A 15711-nucleotide genomic window follows, 5' to 3' on the forward strand; every position below is an offset into this window, starting at 1 on the left:
ACATCATTTAACTGAGCCAAATGGGATAAATTACATTTCATTACATCATTCCACTCAGCAACCTATTAGCCCATTGTCCTAGATGGAGAGCTTTCCGTACTTATTTGCAGAATATAGTTAATGGGCAATATTGTATTACTTTCACATGTGCAGCACGGTGATTCAGCATTTATGTACATTACTGACTAGTCACCACACTAAGTCTAGTTACCATTTGTCACCATACATAGTTACTATGTTATTGACTGTATTTCCTATGCTGTATCTTATATACCTGTGGTTTATTTATTTTAAAACTACAAGTTTATACCTCTAATCCCCTTCTCATTCCCCCATCCTCTCCCCATCTGGCAACTGCCAGTTTGTTCTCTATATTTATGAGTCTGTTTCTGTTTTGTGTGTTCATTTGTTTTGTTTTTATAGGACCCACATACAAGTAAAATCATGTAGTATTTATCTCTCTCGGTCTTATTTCACTAAGCATAATACCTTTGAGGTCCATCCATGTTGTCACAAATGGCAAGATTTTACTCTTTTAAGGCTGAGTAATATTTTATTGTGTGTTTGTGTGTGTGTGTATATACATTTTCTTTATTAATGGGCACTTAACGCTTCTTCCTTATTTTGGCCATTGTAAATAATACTACAGTGAACATAGTGGTGCATGTATCTCTTCGAATTAGTGTTTTTGTTTTCTTTGGATAAATACCCAGAAGTAGAATTGCTGAATTATGTGGTAGTTCTATTTTTAATTTTTTGAGGAACCTCCATACATTTTTCCATAGTGGCTGCACCATTTTGCATTCCCACCAGCAGTGTATGGGGGTTCTCTTTTCTCTACATCTTTGCCAACACTTACTTCTTTTTGATACTACTAGCCATTTTGACTGGTGTGAAATGATCTCATTGTGGTTTAGATTTGTATCTCTACGGTGATGCTGAGCATGTTTTCATGGGAGTGTTGGCCATCTGTATGTCTTTGGAAAAATCTCTTTTCAGGTCCTCTGCTCATTTTTTAATCAGATTGTTTTTTGTTGGTGGTGAGTGTTACGAGTTCCTTATATTTTGTGGATATTAACCCCCTATCAGATACATCATTTGCAAATATCTTCTCCCACTCAGTAGGCTGTCTTTTTGTTGATGGTTTTGTTTCCTGTGAAAGGTTTTTAGTTTGACGTAGTCCCCATTTGCTTATTTTTGCTTTTGTTGCCCTTGCCTGAGGAGAAAGATCCAAAAAAATACTACTAAGACTGTATTTAAGTTTACTGCCTTTTTCTTTTAGGAATTTTAAAGTTTTAGGTCTTATATTTAGGTTTTTGCTCTATCGTGAGTTTATTTTTATGTATGGTAAGATAGTCATTCAATTTCATTCTTTTGCATGTGGCTGTCCAGTTTTCCCAATACCATTTATTGAAGAGACTGTCCTTTTCCTGTTATATATTCGTATCTCCTTCGTTGTAAATTAATTGACCTTATATGCATGGGTTTATTTCTGGGCTCTTTATTCTGTTCCATTGATCCTTGTGTCTGTTTTTGTGCTAGTGCTGTACTGTTTTGATTATTATAGCTTTGTTGTATAGTTTGAAATTAGGGCGTATAATGCTTTAGATAGAGAACGTTTTTAAAGAACTTACTAAAACATTCAAGAAGGAAAAACCCATCTCCGTTCACAAGTGTGAATTTTAAATGATTTAAGTGTTGATTTTGGTACCATTGTAGACTTTAAATATGTGTGGTGAAAAAGAAAATTATTTTAATCTTGGGGATCAGCGTATTTTTTAAAGATTTATTTATTTGAGAGAGGGAAAGAACAAGTGGGAGGGGCAAAGGGAGAGGGAGAGAGAATCTCAAGCAGACTCGACACTAAGCCTAGACCCCGACTTGGGGCTCAATCTCGGGACCCTGAGATCACACCCTGAGTCGAAACCAGGAGTTGGTCTCTCAACTGATTGTGCCACCCAGGCTCCCCCATAGTAGACTTTTTATCAAAAATTCTCAGAGCTATTAGTGTGATGGATGAATATAAGGCACCCTATATTTATCAGCAGTTCTGAATCCTTTTCACCATAGCACAGGGTAGGTAATAGTTCCATGTAAGAACATGTTCCTTTGTAAGGCCTAGCCGGAGGCAGTACTTGCTAACTGCAACTCCATTCCTTTCCTTCCCACTCAGGAAAGCTTTCTGGAATGCAAACAAGGGGAAAGAGGGGACTTCAAATAATTTCACATTTTATTGTTAGTAACAGAGTCCTTTTGGGATCCGCACAGCAACACCAGTGTGTGCAGAGCCTGGCTGAGGATCCGTGCTATAGATGACAGCAGAGTCTTCAGATGTGGTGGGTGTGGGATGCTCAGGGAATGAGAGAAGCATGTGAATAGCACTTTTGATTTTCTTTTTCTCTGTGTCTGTTAGGTGTTTAAGAGAGCATATATTCCTAGAACCTTGAATGAAGTAAAAAACTATGAAAGGGATATGGATATAATGATGAAATTGAAGGAAGAAGATATGGCCATGAATGCCCAACAAGACAATGTGAGTAGCTTGGTTTGTATATAACAAGCAAGTTTATAGAGGAAGCTACTGTCCCAAACCTGCCATCTTGAATGTTGGCTTCTAATCTTCTGAGATGGCTGATTCCCTTTGCATTAATATTCCTCTGTGCACATTGGATGTAAAGGGAATTCACTGGTATTTGTGAAAGAAAATGGCACATTTGAGTCCAATAGACTATAGTTGCAGAAAATGGAAGATTTGCGTAAAGTCTGGGCTGTAAATGGTTATTACACTAGTTCCATTAACATACATATATCAAGGTCTGGAACATTTCTTCCTGTGAAAAGGCCAGATAGTAAATATTTTAGACTTTGCAGGCAAAGAAGCAAAATTGAGGCTATTATGTAGGTCATTATAAAATAAGAAAAAAAAATTCCCCAAGTTTTTTTTTGAGGCAATTAAAAGCCCTTTAATAATAATTGATACAGCTTTTCATGATTCCTAATAATGAGAGAAGAATGGAGTTATTTTGGGGAGGAGAATACATTCCATTTAATTGAGAATCACAGTTAAGAGTTTTCTCTTATAAAATTGGTGGTAAAGGTTCATTTGTAAAAACCAGCAGGCTGTGGGTGGGCTGTGGGCCAGAGTTTGCTAATGCCTGTATGCTCGGTGGGCAAGAATAATACCCATGCTGTAAACTTTCTGCACCTTTTAATAATCACAGAAGATTATTAGCCCACAGTGTTCTTTCATAATATTACAATGTGTGTTTTTCACTGCTTAGCTTTATGTTGATTCTTCTTTTTGTCTTTTTGGTAATAAGATTCTGTACCAGACCGTTACAGGATTGAAGAAAGATCTGTCCGGAGTTCAGAAGGTATGAGAACTTGTGTTGATGTTCATTTACGTGAATACTCTTTGGAAGCCTATAAAACCTACTGTATACTAGAATTAAACTAATAATAGTATTACTAGTATAGATATTTCCAAAGTTTTTGGGCATTTTCAGAAATGCCTGATTTGTGTTCACTTTTTTAACTGTAAGACTGAAATACAGGAATTTGTGGTTTATTTCTGTCAGTTGTTCTGTTGTTATTGCTGAGGCATTGATGCTTTTTATATCCTGGTCTTTATGAAATTATTAATGATAACCAGGTGTTTCTTGGTGTTTTTACACTTAAAAAAAAAACAAGGGAATCTGGTCTCATACTGGTATAAAACCTGTTGCAGAGCAGTCTCACAGGTTTAGCAGTTTTATAGTTCTGGATTCCTGTAGTGTTTTTTCTTGAAACAATCTTGTTTTACATTTTTAGAATGGTGTGGATTCTAATGTAAACAAAAATAAAGGCAGTTCTTATTTTAATGTTTTATTTTGTTTTTAAAGTAGGTTCCATGTGTGGCGCCTAGGTGGCTCAGTCACCGCTCGCTTGCTCTCTCTCTCTCTCTCTCTCCCCCCCTCTCCCCCTCTCTCCCTCTCTCCCTCCCTCTCTCCCTCTCCCTCCCTCCCCCCCCCAAATAAATACATAAAATTAAAAAAAAAATAAATAAAGTCGGCTCCACACCCTGCGTGGAGCCCAACTTAGGACTTGAACTGACCTGAGATCAAGAATCGGACATTTAACTGACTAAGCCACCTAGGCACCCCTATTTGGATGTTCTTAATTAAAGGCTTAAATGTGAAGGATCATAGTTTGCTTTTGGAAATTTTACTGTGTCTTTGTTTTTGGAAGAATTGAATTAGGAAAACTCACATGTTCAGTATGTGTTACATATAGTAAGTGTTATAGGGCAGTTGTGCCTTGAGTTCCAGCACATGAAGATTTTGTGAAAACTGGCTAGAAAACCTTTCTGTATAATTGCCTTTTAAAGATTATTTTTTCTTACAAAAGAAAACCTCTTGTTTTTTATTTTTTATAAAATTTTTTTATTTATTTGAGAGAGATAGAGAGCATGAGAAGGAGGAGGGTCAGAGGGAGAAGCAGACTCCTCACTGAGCAGGGAGCCTGATGCGGGACTCGATCCTGGGACTCCAGGATCATGACCTGAGCCGAAGGCAGCCACTCAGCCGACTGAGCCACCCAGGCACCCAAAACCTCTTGTTTTTTATTTTTTTGTTTTTGTTTATTTATTTTTAAAAGATTTTATTTATTCATTTGAGAGAGAGAATGAGAGACAGAGAGCATGAGAGGGAGGAGGGTCAGAAGGAGAAGCAGACTCCCCGCTGAGCAGGGAGCCCGATGCAGGACTCGATCCCAGGACTCCAGGATCATGCCCTGAGCTAAAGGCGGTTGCCTGATCAACTGAGCCACCCAGGTGCCCCCAAAACTTCTTGTTTTTAAAAAATGTTTCATGCTGCTTTAAAAACTGCTGAACTTCAGTGGGGGTGGGGGGGGCGGGGAGCACCAATTTCTCTTGTTTAAATATTGTTTTCCCTCTTGATTGGACTAATGGTAAGTATTGCTTGAAATTCAGTTCATAGGAAAAGAGCTGTGAAGTTATCCAAATCCATCTTTATTTTTTACTTCTATCTGTATTTCTCCTTCCAAATCCAGCTCAGTTCTGTCAGTGATCTGGGTCACCCAATGAAGCCCCAGTTCCTTCATTTGGGTGTGTTCTGGAGCCTCCCTCGATGCCCTGCTTCCATGCTTCCTCCCTGATGTTGATTCTGTTGTTCTCAGTGTTTCAGTACAGGATGTGGTTGTTCACCGTATACGTGCAAGGCTGAAAACTCTGAATTCTACCATTATCGCATTTAACAATAGGTGACTAAACGGTTTATAGAATAACTTGGTTTTGTAATATTTTCAAGGTCCCTGCACTTCTAGAAAATCAGGCTAAGGAAAAGGCTTGTTCTGATTCAGAAGATGCTGGAAGCTCTGAGTGTTCTGACATAGACTCAGAAGAGCAGGGAGAACAGGCCTGCTCCAGGAAACCCACTGCTGACGTTGAAGTTGATAAAAAGGTGAGCCGAGAACTCAAATTCCCTTGTTCTTCAGCATTGTAGCAAAGCCAGTTTCGTTTCTTGTTTACTAGGTTATGATGGCTGAAAAGATTATTGATTAGTTGTAGTGCTAGTGTGAACTTTGCCTTTGGAGGTCACATCGTAGTAGAGATTGGGCTTCTGTTAGGAGCTCCCTGGGCACTGCTTAGAGAGAGGACACACTGAATTCATCGATTAGAAATGATTGTCATTCACTTGAAACACGATTGATGTTGGAGTTGTCCCATGGTGAAATACTGAAGGGCCATTTCATAGGGGATATGCAACTCAGCCGGTGTTTCCAGAATCTAAAAGACTTATTCAGCTCCTAGCCATCAGCATAAGAGACAAATGATACATGATTGCTGTGTAAATGTTACTGTTCATTCTTAGTTTAAGCCTTTAATCCTTATAATGTTTAGGGCCCTAAGACTTCCGAGAGACATACCCAAGCTAATGCACACGTTTTCTCTCTTTGTCTACTGCAAATATTTTGTCTCTTTCCAACCTGTATTTCTGTTAGAATATGAAACTTGTGAAGAAAAGTAGTTGCAAACATTTAATAGTCCTCCCAGATATTTCTGTTTGGCACTCTTCAAATTTCTTTTAAGAAACCGTAAAGACAAATTTGGAACCAAATTGCACCACCACATCCTAATCATTTTCATCTTTTCCTGTTATACTCACTTTTATCCTTTCACATATATTTTCTTACTTAGTTGTAATAGTAAAATGAATACTCTGAGTGAAATCTGCAGGTTCCTTTATTTTTGTTTTTGTTTTACAGGAAAGAAAAAAGATGGTCAAGGAAGCCCAGAGAGAGAAAAGAAAAAACAAAATTCCGAAGCATGTGAAAAAAAGGAAGGAGAAGACGGCCAAGATGAAAAAGGGCAAATAGAACCAGAACTCGAGACATAGAGTAATCTTCCATTAGTCGCTTTTCCTGCCTGCGTGGTGAGCTGCACCTAGAAGGCATTCTCACGGCGCTGTCGTGAGCATGGGCTCATGTGTTCTTGTGTAATTATGTAACAAGCTCTAAGTTCTCCTGTCTAGATGACTGCCTCTGGGTGGTATTGACAGGATTTATTTAAACTACTATTTTAATGAAGAACTTTATACTTTATACAATTTTATTTTTATATGTATTTTTTTCTCCCGCAATATGTTTTTCGAAGCGTATGTCATAAATGTTTAAATGTGACCAACATCCATAGTCTTTATGTAAGTGTAAAGGCACTTTGGACAGACTTGGGTAGATTGTTTTTGCTTTGCTCATACTGCCAGAGACCCATCTGAATTCATTTGATCCTAGGGCCGTGGTTTCTGTGGAAGGGAGTTTCGTTTCTAAGAGAATTCATTTGGTTGTTGATTCAGTAATCATCTACTGCGACTCTGTTCTGTGTGCATTGCTGCTCATTTGGGATGCACTTACTCTTTGTCTTTGTTACTCTTGAGTGAAGACATCGCAGTTCATAAGCTATTTCACATTCAGCTATTTGGCCTGTTCCGTTCATTCATCGAATATTTGAGTGTTTTAGGTGCTAGGGATACAGCAGTAAACAAAACTGAAAAATTACCACCTTCAGGTTCTTTACCTTTTGAAAGCAAGACATTAAACTAATAAATAAAAATGTATCAGTAGGTGGTAAACTCTGTGGTGAGAAATAATGCAGAACAGAGAGAATGCCTGGGGAGGTGGGAGTTTGCCATTGAAAAACAGGTCACACTGAGCAGCTACATTTGAGCAAATACTTGAAGAATGGGAGTCAGGTGTGTATCAGGAGAGAAGAGTATTCCAGGCAAAGCAAACAGCAAGTATGAAGGCCCTGAGGCAGAAGTGTGCCTGGAATGTTCCAGAAACAAGAGGCTCCCATGACCAAGAAAGACATCAGATGGTGCTAGGCTGTTAGAGGATTTTGAGCAGAGGAATGATATGATCTGACTTGTGTTTTGGAGGGGTCTCGCTCTCTGGCCTCTGTGGAGACCTGAGTAGGAAGTGAGGGTCTGGCCTCTGTGGAGACCTGAGTAGGAAGTGAGGGTGGGAGACCAGAGGGGCAGTTACTGTAGTAACCCACATGGGAGCTGGTGGTGGGTCTCTCTAGCATGGTGGCAGCGGACATGGAGAGAGCGGTGGGATTCTAGGTTTAACAGAGTGGGGTGAACTGGATGTGCTAAGGGAATATGTGAGGCATATGACAAAGCGAGGGATGGCTTCAGGGTTTATGACCCAAGCAACTGAGACACTGTTACACTTGCCACTTCCCGTGTTGGGAAGGAATGTGGCTGGAGCAGGATTGGGAGTAAGCTTCCACTGCAACAAAGCACAAAAGTCAAAAGAAATTATAAGTTTTTAATTTTTCGTACCATATATTTTATATTGGAAATACCTGTTTTAGCCCTTGCATCAGAAAAAATTGCTATAAATAAACTTAGTTTCCCTGAAACTGAAGCTTGCACCTGGTGGTTTGAGGGTTGGTGGGCTATTGGGGGGGGGGGCGGTCAGCTGAGCTTTTAAAATATTAGGTCGCATTTATTATGTTCATACTCTCCTCTCCTCCTGACTTTAAAAAGTTCCGAATCCAAAATGTAATTTCAGTGAAATACAACAGTAGCCCATCTAAACTATTCTACAGTTAGCCAGAGAGAAACAGAAACAGACTTAGCAATCCTGTACACGTTTGGGGATTTTATCTTCAGGGTCTTCCCTTTCTCATACATGTTTGGTCTTACGCTCGCACGAGGTGTGTTTGGGGGGTCCAAGCTCCTCAGTGCTTTCTTTTGCTGAATCTAATGCCATTACAAAGTTTGGAATCAGTTTCTCTTGGGCAGAAGTCATGTCGGTAAGATGATAACAGGGACAACACATTCTCATTGGCATTGCTGCTGGGAGGAAGAGGCTTGTAAGATGCCACAATTCGGGACTGCCGGGGAATTTTAATTTGAGGAACATTCTTCTGATAACTGTCTTGCTGTTAGGCCGTTTCCTTGTTTGGATTCTGGGCTGCAGGCCGTACCGACTAGTAACCACTGCTTATATTGCTGGCAAACTTGTCTGAAACCATATTTCCGCATTCCTGTCTTTCTCACTGGAAGGCTTGGAAGAAGGAGCCCTATTCTTAGGCAACTTAGAGGGCTATTTGCTGACTTTGGTTGCAATTGAATTTTGAGTGTTGACAGGTTTGAAGTGCCCGTGGATTCATTATTGGTTGTACAATTACTTTCCATTTGGAGAGGTGGGGTTTGGGTCTTGACTCGAAGGCTGGGATATAACTTTGTCAGTTGTAGATGTATCTGATTTCCTGTCCTATCTTGTTGATATTTAATCCTTCCGAATAATGATTTCTGTTTACTGTGAGAAATTGGGATCCTTTCTTTGAAGCACAAAATGAGAGCTCTCTTCTGTGCGGCTCTAGTTGTCCTTCTTCCTTTGATAAAGCAGTTTGGGAACAGAACTTCCACTGGCCCAGGTGCTCCAGCGTTTGAGCATGGCCTTGCAGCGAAGAGACGGGGACCAAATGGGAACCCGGGGTTCTAGGCTGGTGTCAGGTTTTCTTCAGCTTTATCTCTACTTGATGAAGATGGACTCAAGAGGTTGGAAAACTCTGTGGTTTGGTACTAAGTTGTTGGAGACTGTCTCTTCTTTTCATGAATGTTCTACTGAACTCGGTGCAGGTGGCTTGCTGTTTCTTGGTAACAGGCCCATCCTGTTTTGTGGCTATGATTTCATTAATCTTTTGGCTCAGAAAATGAAGAGTTGAAAAAAAAAATTCTTCTAGAAGCTGGTAAAAGTTCAGTTTAAGGATAACTCAAATGTCATGGGCTCCAAATGAGGACAATAAAATCCTTTCATTTTCAAAAAGCTTGACAGGTTTTCTAATTTTTAGTTGTCTGTACACATAGTAAGTAGAGACCATGCCCATTCGGAGCTCTACCTTGATTTCTGGGGGTTACTTTTTGATGACGAAAGAGTTGCACGGATCAGCAGCTCCTCAAAGTTTAGTTTCCTGGAAGGGTGTTTTGTGACCACATCAGATGGACATGGTTTTCAACCACGGGTAATCATAAAGCAAGAGCTCTTTATGTTTTGTCTCTCGAATAGGATTAAGTTATCACACTCCCTACATTTTGGTAGCAGTTTTTAACTTGCATAGCCTTTGGATTGGTGTTGCCTGCCTTCGGCTCAGGTCATGATCCCAGGGTCCCCCTGCTCAGCGGGGAGCCTGCCGCTCCCTCTGCTTGTGTGCTCTCTCTCTCTCTGACAAATAAATAAAATCTTTAAAAAAGAAAAATTGTCCCAGGGGAAATCGTAGTACAGGGTATCAAATCATTTAAGCTAGTTTCCAAAGGAGAAGATGCCTTTCTTGCATCTGTGTCCTCCAGAGATCTCAGTCCCAGTAGACAGTGTTGTGGAAACCTTTGGACTTGAATTTGAAGAACCAAAACTTGAATTGGTGTAATTCTTGACTGGTTTTTGGCTTTCCTTCCTTTTCTGTGTCACTGCACATCCTGCAACAGGCAGGCCATGATTATGATATCATCTCATATCTGTCCTACAGCTAGACTAATCACACAGCCATAAAATCCTTGTCCTTGGGTTTTTTATTTTTCCAGAATAGTAAGAGGGTCATTTAATGTGTGAGCAGAGCTATCTCTAGCTCTCTAGAGAGGTTTCCATGTCTCAGTGCTACTTGATAGTTTTTGTTTAAAGGCTGATCAACTTCGTCGTCTTTGGGTGAAATTTTCGCCTTTACAAATCCTGTATGTGAACGTCATGGGGTTCTAGATTTGTCAGTGAAAAAGTGGTGGGTCCTTGGGGCCAAAAAATTGTTGGAGTCAGGATGCTGGAGTGCAGAAGCTGGAAAGACAGAGGAGGTCAGAGAATGGGACATTTAAGGTCATGCTCTTGGAGGGTTGCCCTCAGTGTAATACCTGCGGTGCAGCCATGGGTGTCAGGGGCTGCAGGAAGGGAGCAGACAAAAGCACTGAAGGCTGGAAGGTCAAGGAGCTGAGGCCAGGGCTTGGCAGGGCCGTCTGTGTTAGGACAGGCCTCATTTTAGAGCATCAGTAAGGACCCTGCTTGAATCTTCAGGGAGAGAAGGAAAGTGGGCCATCGAAGCCTGCCACGTGGAGGGGAAGTGAGTGGTGTCTGAGGACATGAGGGCAGGGCAGGCAGTGCCCTCAGGAGAGCCAGGGTTTAAATGGGCTTAAGGAAAAGGGAACCGTCAGGAGGCGCCGAGGACACAAGGCTTTTTGCTGGGGTCTGACCAGGAGTTCCGAAAGGCCCTGCGGGGATGTTTCAGGACTTAGAAAAGTGGGAAGGGGTCTGTTTGAGCTCAGGTGCAGGCCCCTCGGTGGCGTTGGTGGCTTCAGGTTCTCCGAACCTGGTGCCATTAAGTAGGCAAGTGCCATGACTGTGGTGGGGATAGTAGCAGTGTCCACCTCACAGAGTTCGTGTGAAGGACGCTGAGGAGAGCGACAGGCAGTGTGGTGAGTTGGGGGCCCACTGCTCAGCCACTGCAAGGGGACAGGCAGGCACGTGCGTGCTTCTGGTGCGGTGCAGGGAGAAGCACACACAACCACCTGTGAACCACCCTGCCTCCTGCGCAAGCCACCGAACCCGAATCCAGGTAGCCTCCAGGTGTGATCAGTGACAGGAATACACCGCTCACAGGGACGGGGTAGTTGAGGCTGGGAGGAATCGGTCGGCCGCATCCGAGTCAGAAGTTTCGCTAGGGAAAAAGGAAGAGCTATCGCAAACCGTGAAAGCAGTTTAAGAGACATGCGTGCCAATGCTGGGGACTTCGTTTGGATCCCAATTAGTCCAAACCAGTTGTAAAAAGATGGACTTTTTGGGACGCCTGGGTGGCTCATTTGGTTAATCATCTGCCTTTGGTTCGGGTTATGATCCTAGAGTCCTGGGATCGAGTCCCGGGTTGGGCTCCTTGCTCATCGGGGAATCTGGCTCTCCTTCTGCCTCTCTCTCTCTTCTGTCTCTGATAGATAGATAAATAAATAAATAAGTAAATCTTTTAAAAAATGGATTTTTTTTGTTAGACAAACAAATTTAAAATGGAGTAGATATTAGATGATAGGAAGGAATTGTAGTTTTATTGGCTATGATAGTGCTGTTGTTCCATTTTAAAAAGTGTGGTCCATATGGGCTGAAGTCTTTATGCATCTAACAAATAGGATGGCTGGGATTGCTTGAAAATACTCCATCTTTATCCCCATCCTTACAGTAGATGAAACAAGATCAGCAGAACATTAATAATTATCAAAGCTGAGTAATGGGTGTATATGGATCCATTGTATTATTCTATTTCGATGTATAAAAGTTTCCATAAGAAAAAGGGGTTTTTTTAACGAGTTAAAGTGTGTCACAAACAGGGTTTGTCACAGAGTAGTAGTGTCTATATATTTGTCTTACTATTTTTAAGTAACCTTTTTTTTTTTTTTTGCCTAGGCATCAAGGTTCAGTCCTATGGGCCGAAAAGGTAGGTAGGTCTAGGCAGAACCGTAATGCCTACTGGTGCTGGCCTCGCTTGGTGTCCCTTGAAATGACCTTTTGGCTCTGAAATTCAGACGCTACCAGTAGGATGCAGTTAGAGAACCTGTATCTTGAACAAAGGCTGATGGAAGTTTTAGTTCTGCCAAACCCACTCCTTGTAAAATCTGATGCCGTCTTCTGAGTGCCCTGTCCTAACCCCTCTGTTTGGAATTGCGATCTGCCCCCTTCCCTTTGGCCCCTGCATACCTGTACTCTACGTGATTTTTCTAGAGCTCCTCTAACTTACGTATTGAATTTACTTATGTATCTATCGTGTGTCTTCACTCCCAAACTCTGACTAGAGTGTAAGCTTCCTGAGGACAGGGATTTTTACCTTTGTTCAGTTTTTTATCCCAGCACCTAACATGCTGTCTGAAAGAGAGTAAATACTCGATAAATATCTAAGTGATTAATAGGTTGTGTTTCTTAAAAAAAAAAAAAAAAATGAGGGTATCACATCAGTTGGCACCCCTCATGTTCATAACAGTGAGAAGTAGGAGCTGGTGTGCGCTTCTTTATACCCTCTCTAGCCCTCCCCTGACCAGTGCCGTCCATTTTAAGGTGGCGAACCTGAGCTTTGTGTGTAGGCCACAGCACTGCCCCTGCAGCTCGCAAGCCAATGGAACTGCTGGGTTTTAAACTAGATTGTTCTTCTGATCTTGACCGTGTGAGACCATTTGACCATTTTCCAAAGCGCTCAGCCAAAGCGCCCAATCCCGAATCACCACAATGTATGACAGGGGGAGTCTTTGAAACTAAGGCTTAGGATTCACAGTTTGCCATCTTTTCCCAAATCTAGACTTAGGGTTTTTAAGATAAATTTATCTTATTAAGGATTTTTATTTATTTTTGGGAGCGAGAGAGAACACGCAGGAGTGGTGGGGAGGGGCAGAAGGAGCAGCAGACTAAAGCTTGTTAGCTACGTATTTGGTCTTGCCCAGCCTGGTTTATCATTAAATGATACCAGTGTTGGCAGTAGTATTGGGAGCTTGTCTCCCGTTGCCCCACCATGTAAACATCGTCAAGGCGTGCTCAAGGGAACCCTCTCTTGGCCGTGGAAAGGGTGAGTCACTTTCCTTTGGGGGGGAATTTTTTATCTGTAGGTTTAGAGAGTCAGACCAGGTAGTCATAAAATTTCTGCTTCACAATTCCATTATTTAAAAAAGTGTCACAGATCAGTGATTGAGAAAAGACCTTTCAAAGCCAAAGGACCAGACTAGAATGACATCTCTTAAAAGAGTTTGTTTATTAAAGATACAATCAGTGGGTTTAAGGTGCCAGTTACCCCACAAGGCAAGTTTGCTCTTTATATGAATCATAATCTCAAGGTAACTTTTTCTTACTGTGTGCCATTTTAATTTCGTGATCGGAATTCTGTTCATTGTCCCTGCAATAACGTTTGCTCCTCTAGAGGGAGGTGTGCTCTTGAGTTCTGATTATTAACTCGTCTTGTAAGCTGCATGAATGTCCGTTAGGCTGCTGATTGCCAGAACTTTCAGACTGTACAGGATGCACAGGACTAGTCAAGTTCATCTCTTTACGTTCCCCTTCAAGAAGGATTAAATGAACCGATCTTGTTGATAGCGGGTGCATGTTTGGTGGCTGAGTTTTGAATCAGTCCTCTTAAAGAACTGAGGAAATAGCTCCTCGGTAACATTTTTCCAGAAGTCGTAGCTCCTTTAATCAGGAGTTGCTTTACTTTTAAAACAGCACACATGCTTCAAGAAAAGAATAACAATCACACAAAAACAGACTCCTGAAGAGCCTTAGACTGGGAGTCTGGCATGCTATGAACTTGCTAGAGACTCATTTTTTCTTCCTGGGCCTCAGCTTTCCCATCTATAAAATGAAGATATTGGAGTGATGAGGACTCCGAGTTCTAGAGTGCCGTCTGCAGTCGCCACTGGCCACGTATGACTGTTGGGCCCTTGCAGCGTGGCTGGGCGGGATTGTAAGTGCAAAATACACACTGAATCTTGAAGACTAGGTATGAAAAAAAAAGAATGTAAAGTAACTTGGTAACTTCTTAATATTGATTACACATTGAAATGCTAACATTTTGCATGCAGTAGCCCCCTGGCCCCACACCCGTGGTTCCGGTCACCCGCGGTCAACCGTGGTCCAGAAGCAGATGATCCTCCTTCTGACACATCCTCAGAAGGTCAGTAGTAGCTTAGCACTAGGTCACAGTACCTGAGTCATTCACCTCCCTCCCTTCCCTAATGTGACATTTTATCTTCAAACATTATCCCAATAAGAAGGGTAATACAGTACAATAAGATATTTTGAGAGAGAGAGAAACCACATTCACATAACTTCTTTTACAGCATGTTATCATTGTTCTATATTATTATTGTTAGTCTCTTTATCTAATTTATAAATTAAACTATCATACGCATGTATGTGTAGGAAAAAAGAAATACATACAGAGTTTGGTACTATCCATGGTTTCAGGCATCCACTGGGGGTCTTGGAATGTCTTCCCCATGGACGCAGGGTGGGGGACTATAGTATATTGGGTTGAAGAAAATAAATTAATTTCACCTATATTTTGTGGGGTAGAAAATTTTAAATTGTGGATGTGAATATGTGGTGTGTAGGACAGAGCAACCTACAAAGGAAGGAATGATCAAGGGACTCCCCCAAATCTGTCAAAATCATTCTTCTAGAAGATATTTTTAAAATTCCATATTCAGGAATATTTATTATTTCTGAAGAAAAAATTGCCATTCCATTTGGTTTAAATATAGATAATATATATAATGTGTGAGGGGAAAATGGGACTTCTTAATAAATGAATACAAGGAGGCATTAAATATTTGTTTTTTCCTCACAGTATTTTGGTAGCTTGTTAGTTTGCTCCTCAAACTTTCCTACTGCACGTGCTCACTGGAACAGAAGAACATGGCCATGCCACTGCCTGGCATGACATTTCCAAACCTCTTGTTTTAGCTTAAAAAAAAAAAAAATCCATGTGAATTTTGTATTCTGCTTCATACTAAATTCCTGCTAAAAACTTTTTTGGAAGTTTTAAATGATAATCAAGTAATATTAATGCTCCAGGAGGTCATTCCCCGTATTTAACTTGAGGTTCCCTTGTGGACCATCATAATTGTATTTTAAAGTCTGTTGCTAGTGAGGACAGTGTGGCAGGATCTTTGCTTGAAAACTGTAGGATAATAGTATCCATTATATTGCAGTACGGGTTAAATGACATAAAAATGCAGATAAGTCCTTTAGCACACAATAAATGTTTATTAAGAAAGAATAAGTATTGGTTACTTTTCTCATTTGGTTCCTAAAAGGTGCCCATTCCATATAAAATGGAGGATTAGAGGCTAAAGGATTTTTCTTGGAAAATGTAAGCCATATTAGGAGAGCATACATGAAGTTACAGCACTGTATCAAGACTCCTCATGTATAGGATACCTGCTTCATTCTTAGTTTTGTTCATCTTTTGCAGGTGTTGGTAGATGGCCACGTGCTATAACTGAGAAAGTCCCAGATTTGAATTAAGAAACTGAGTTCTAGTCTAGGACCTAATATTCCTCCTTATTTTATTTAGAATTTATACCCCATCTATGAAGACTTTCGAAATGGTTTCACTCAGCGAGGAACATATATGCAGTACTGTCAGTAAAAAGAGCAAAGCCATTTGGAGGAAGGGAGAAATTACTACAGCAAAAA

At 40.9% G+C, this 15711-nt stretch overlaps 1 protein-coding gene across 6 annotated transcripts in view; it reads left to right on the forward strand.

Moving 5' to 3' along the window:
- The window catches only part of RIOK1 (RIO kinase 1), a 32204-nt gene extending 17364 nt beyond the window's left edge, over positions 1–14840 (forward strand). For 3 of the 6 annotated variants that reach the window (XM_027602704.2, XM_027602705.2, XM_027602706.2), the window contains exons 14-17: positions 2414–2533; positions 3321–3374; positions 5307–5459; positions 6265–11928. In XM_027602704.2, coding sequence (XP_027458505.1) covers positions 2414–2533; positions 3321–3374; positions 5307–5459; positions 6265–6375 — 438 coding nt within the window. In that variant the 3' untranslated portion in view covers positions 6376–11928. The other 3 variants (XR_003521498.2, XR_004820214.1, XR_003521497.2) reach the window with 3 other exon arrangements.
- The last annotated feature ends 871 nt before the right edge of the window (positions 14841–15711 follow it).

This window comes from Zalophus californianus, chromosome 7 (assembly GCF_009762305.2).
Source record: "Zalophus californianus isolate mZalCal1 chromosome 7, mZalCal1.pri.v2, whole genome shotgun sequence".
In the NCBI taxonomy this organism is placed as follows: domain Eukaryota; kingdom Metazoa; phylum Chordata; class Mammalia; order Carnivora; family Otariidae; genus Zalophus; species Zalophus californianus.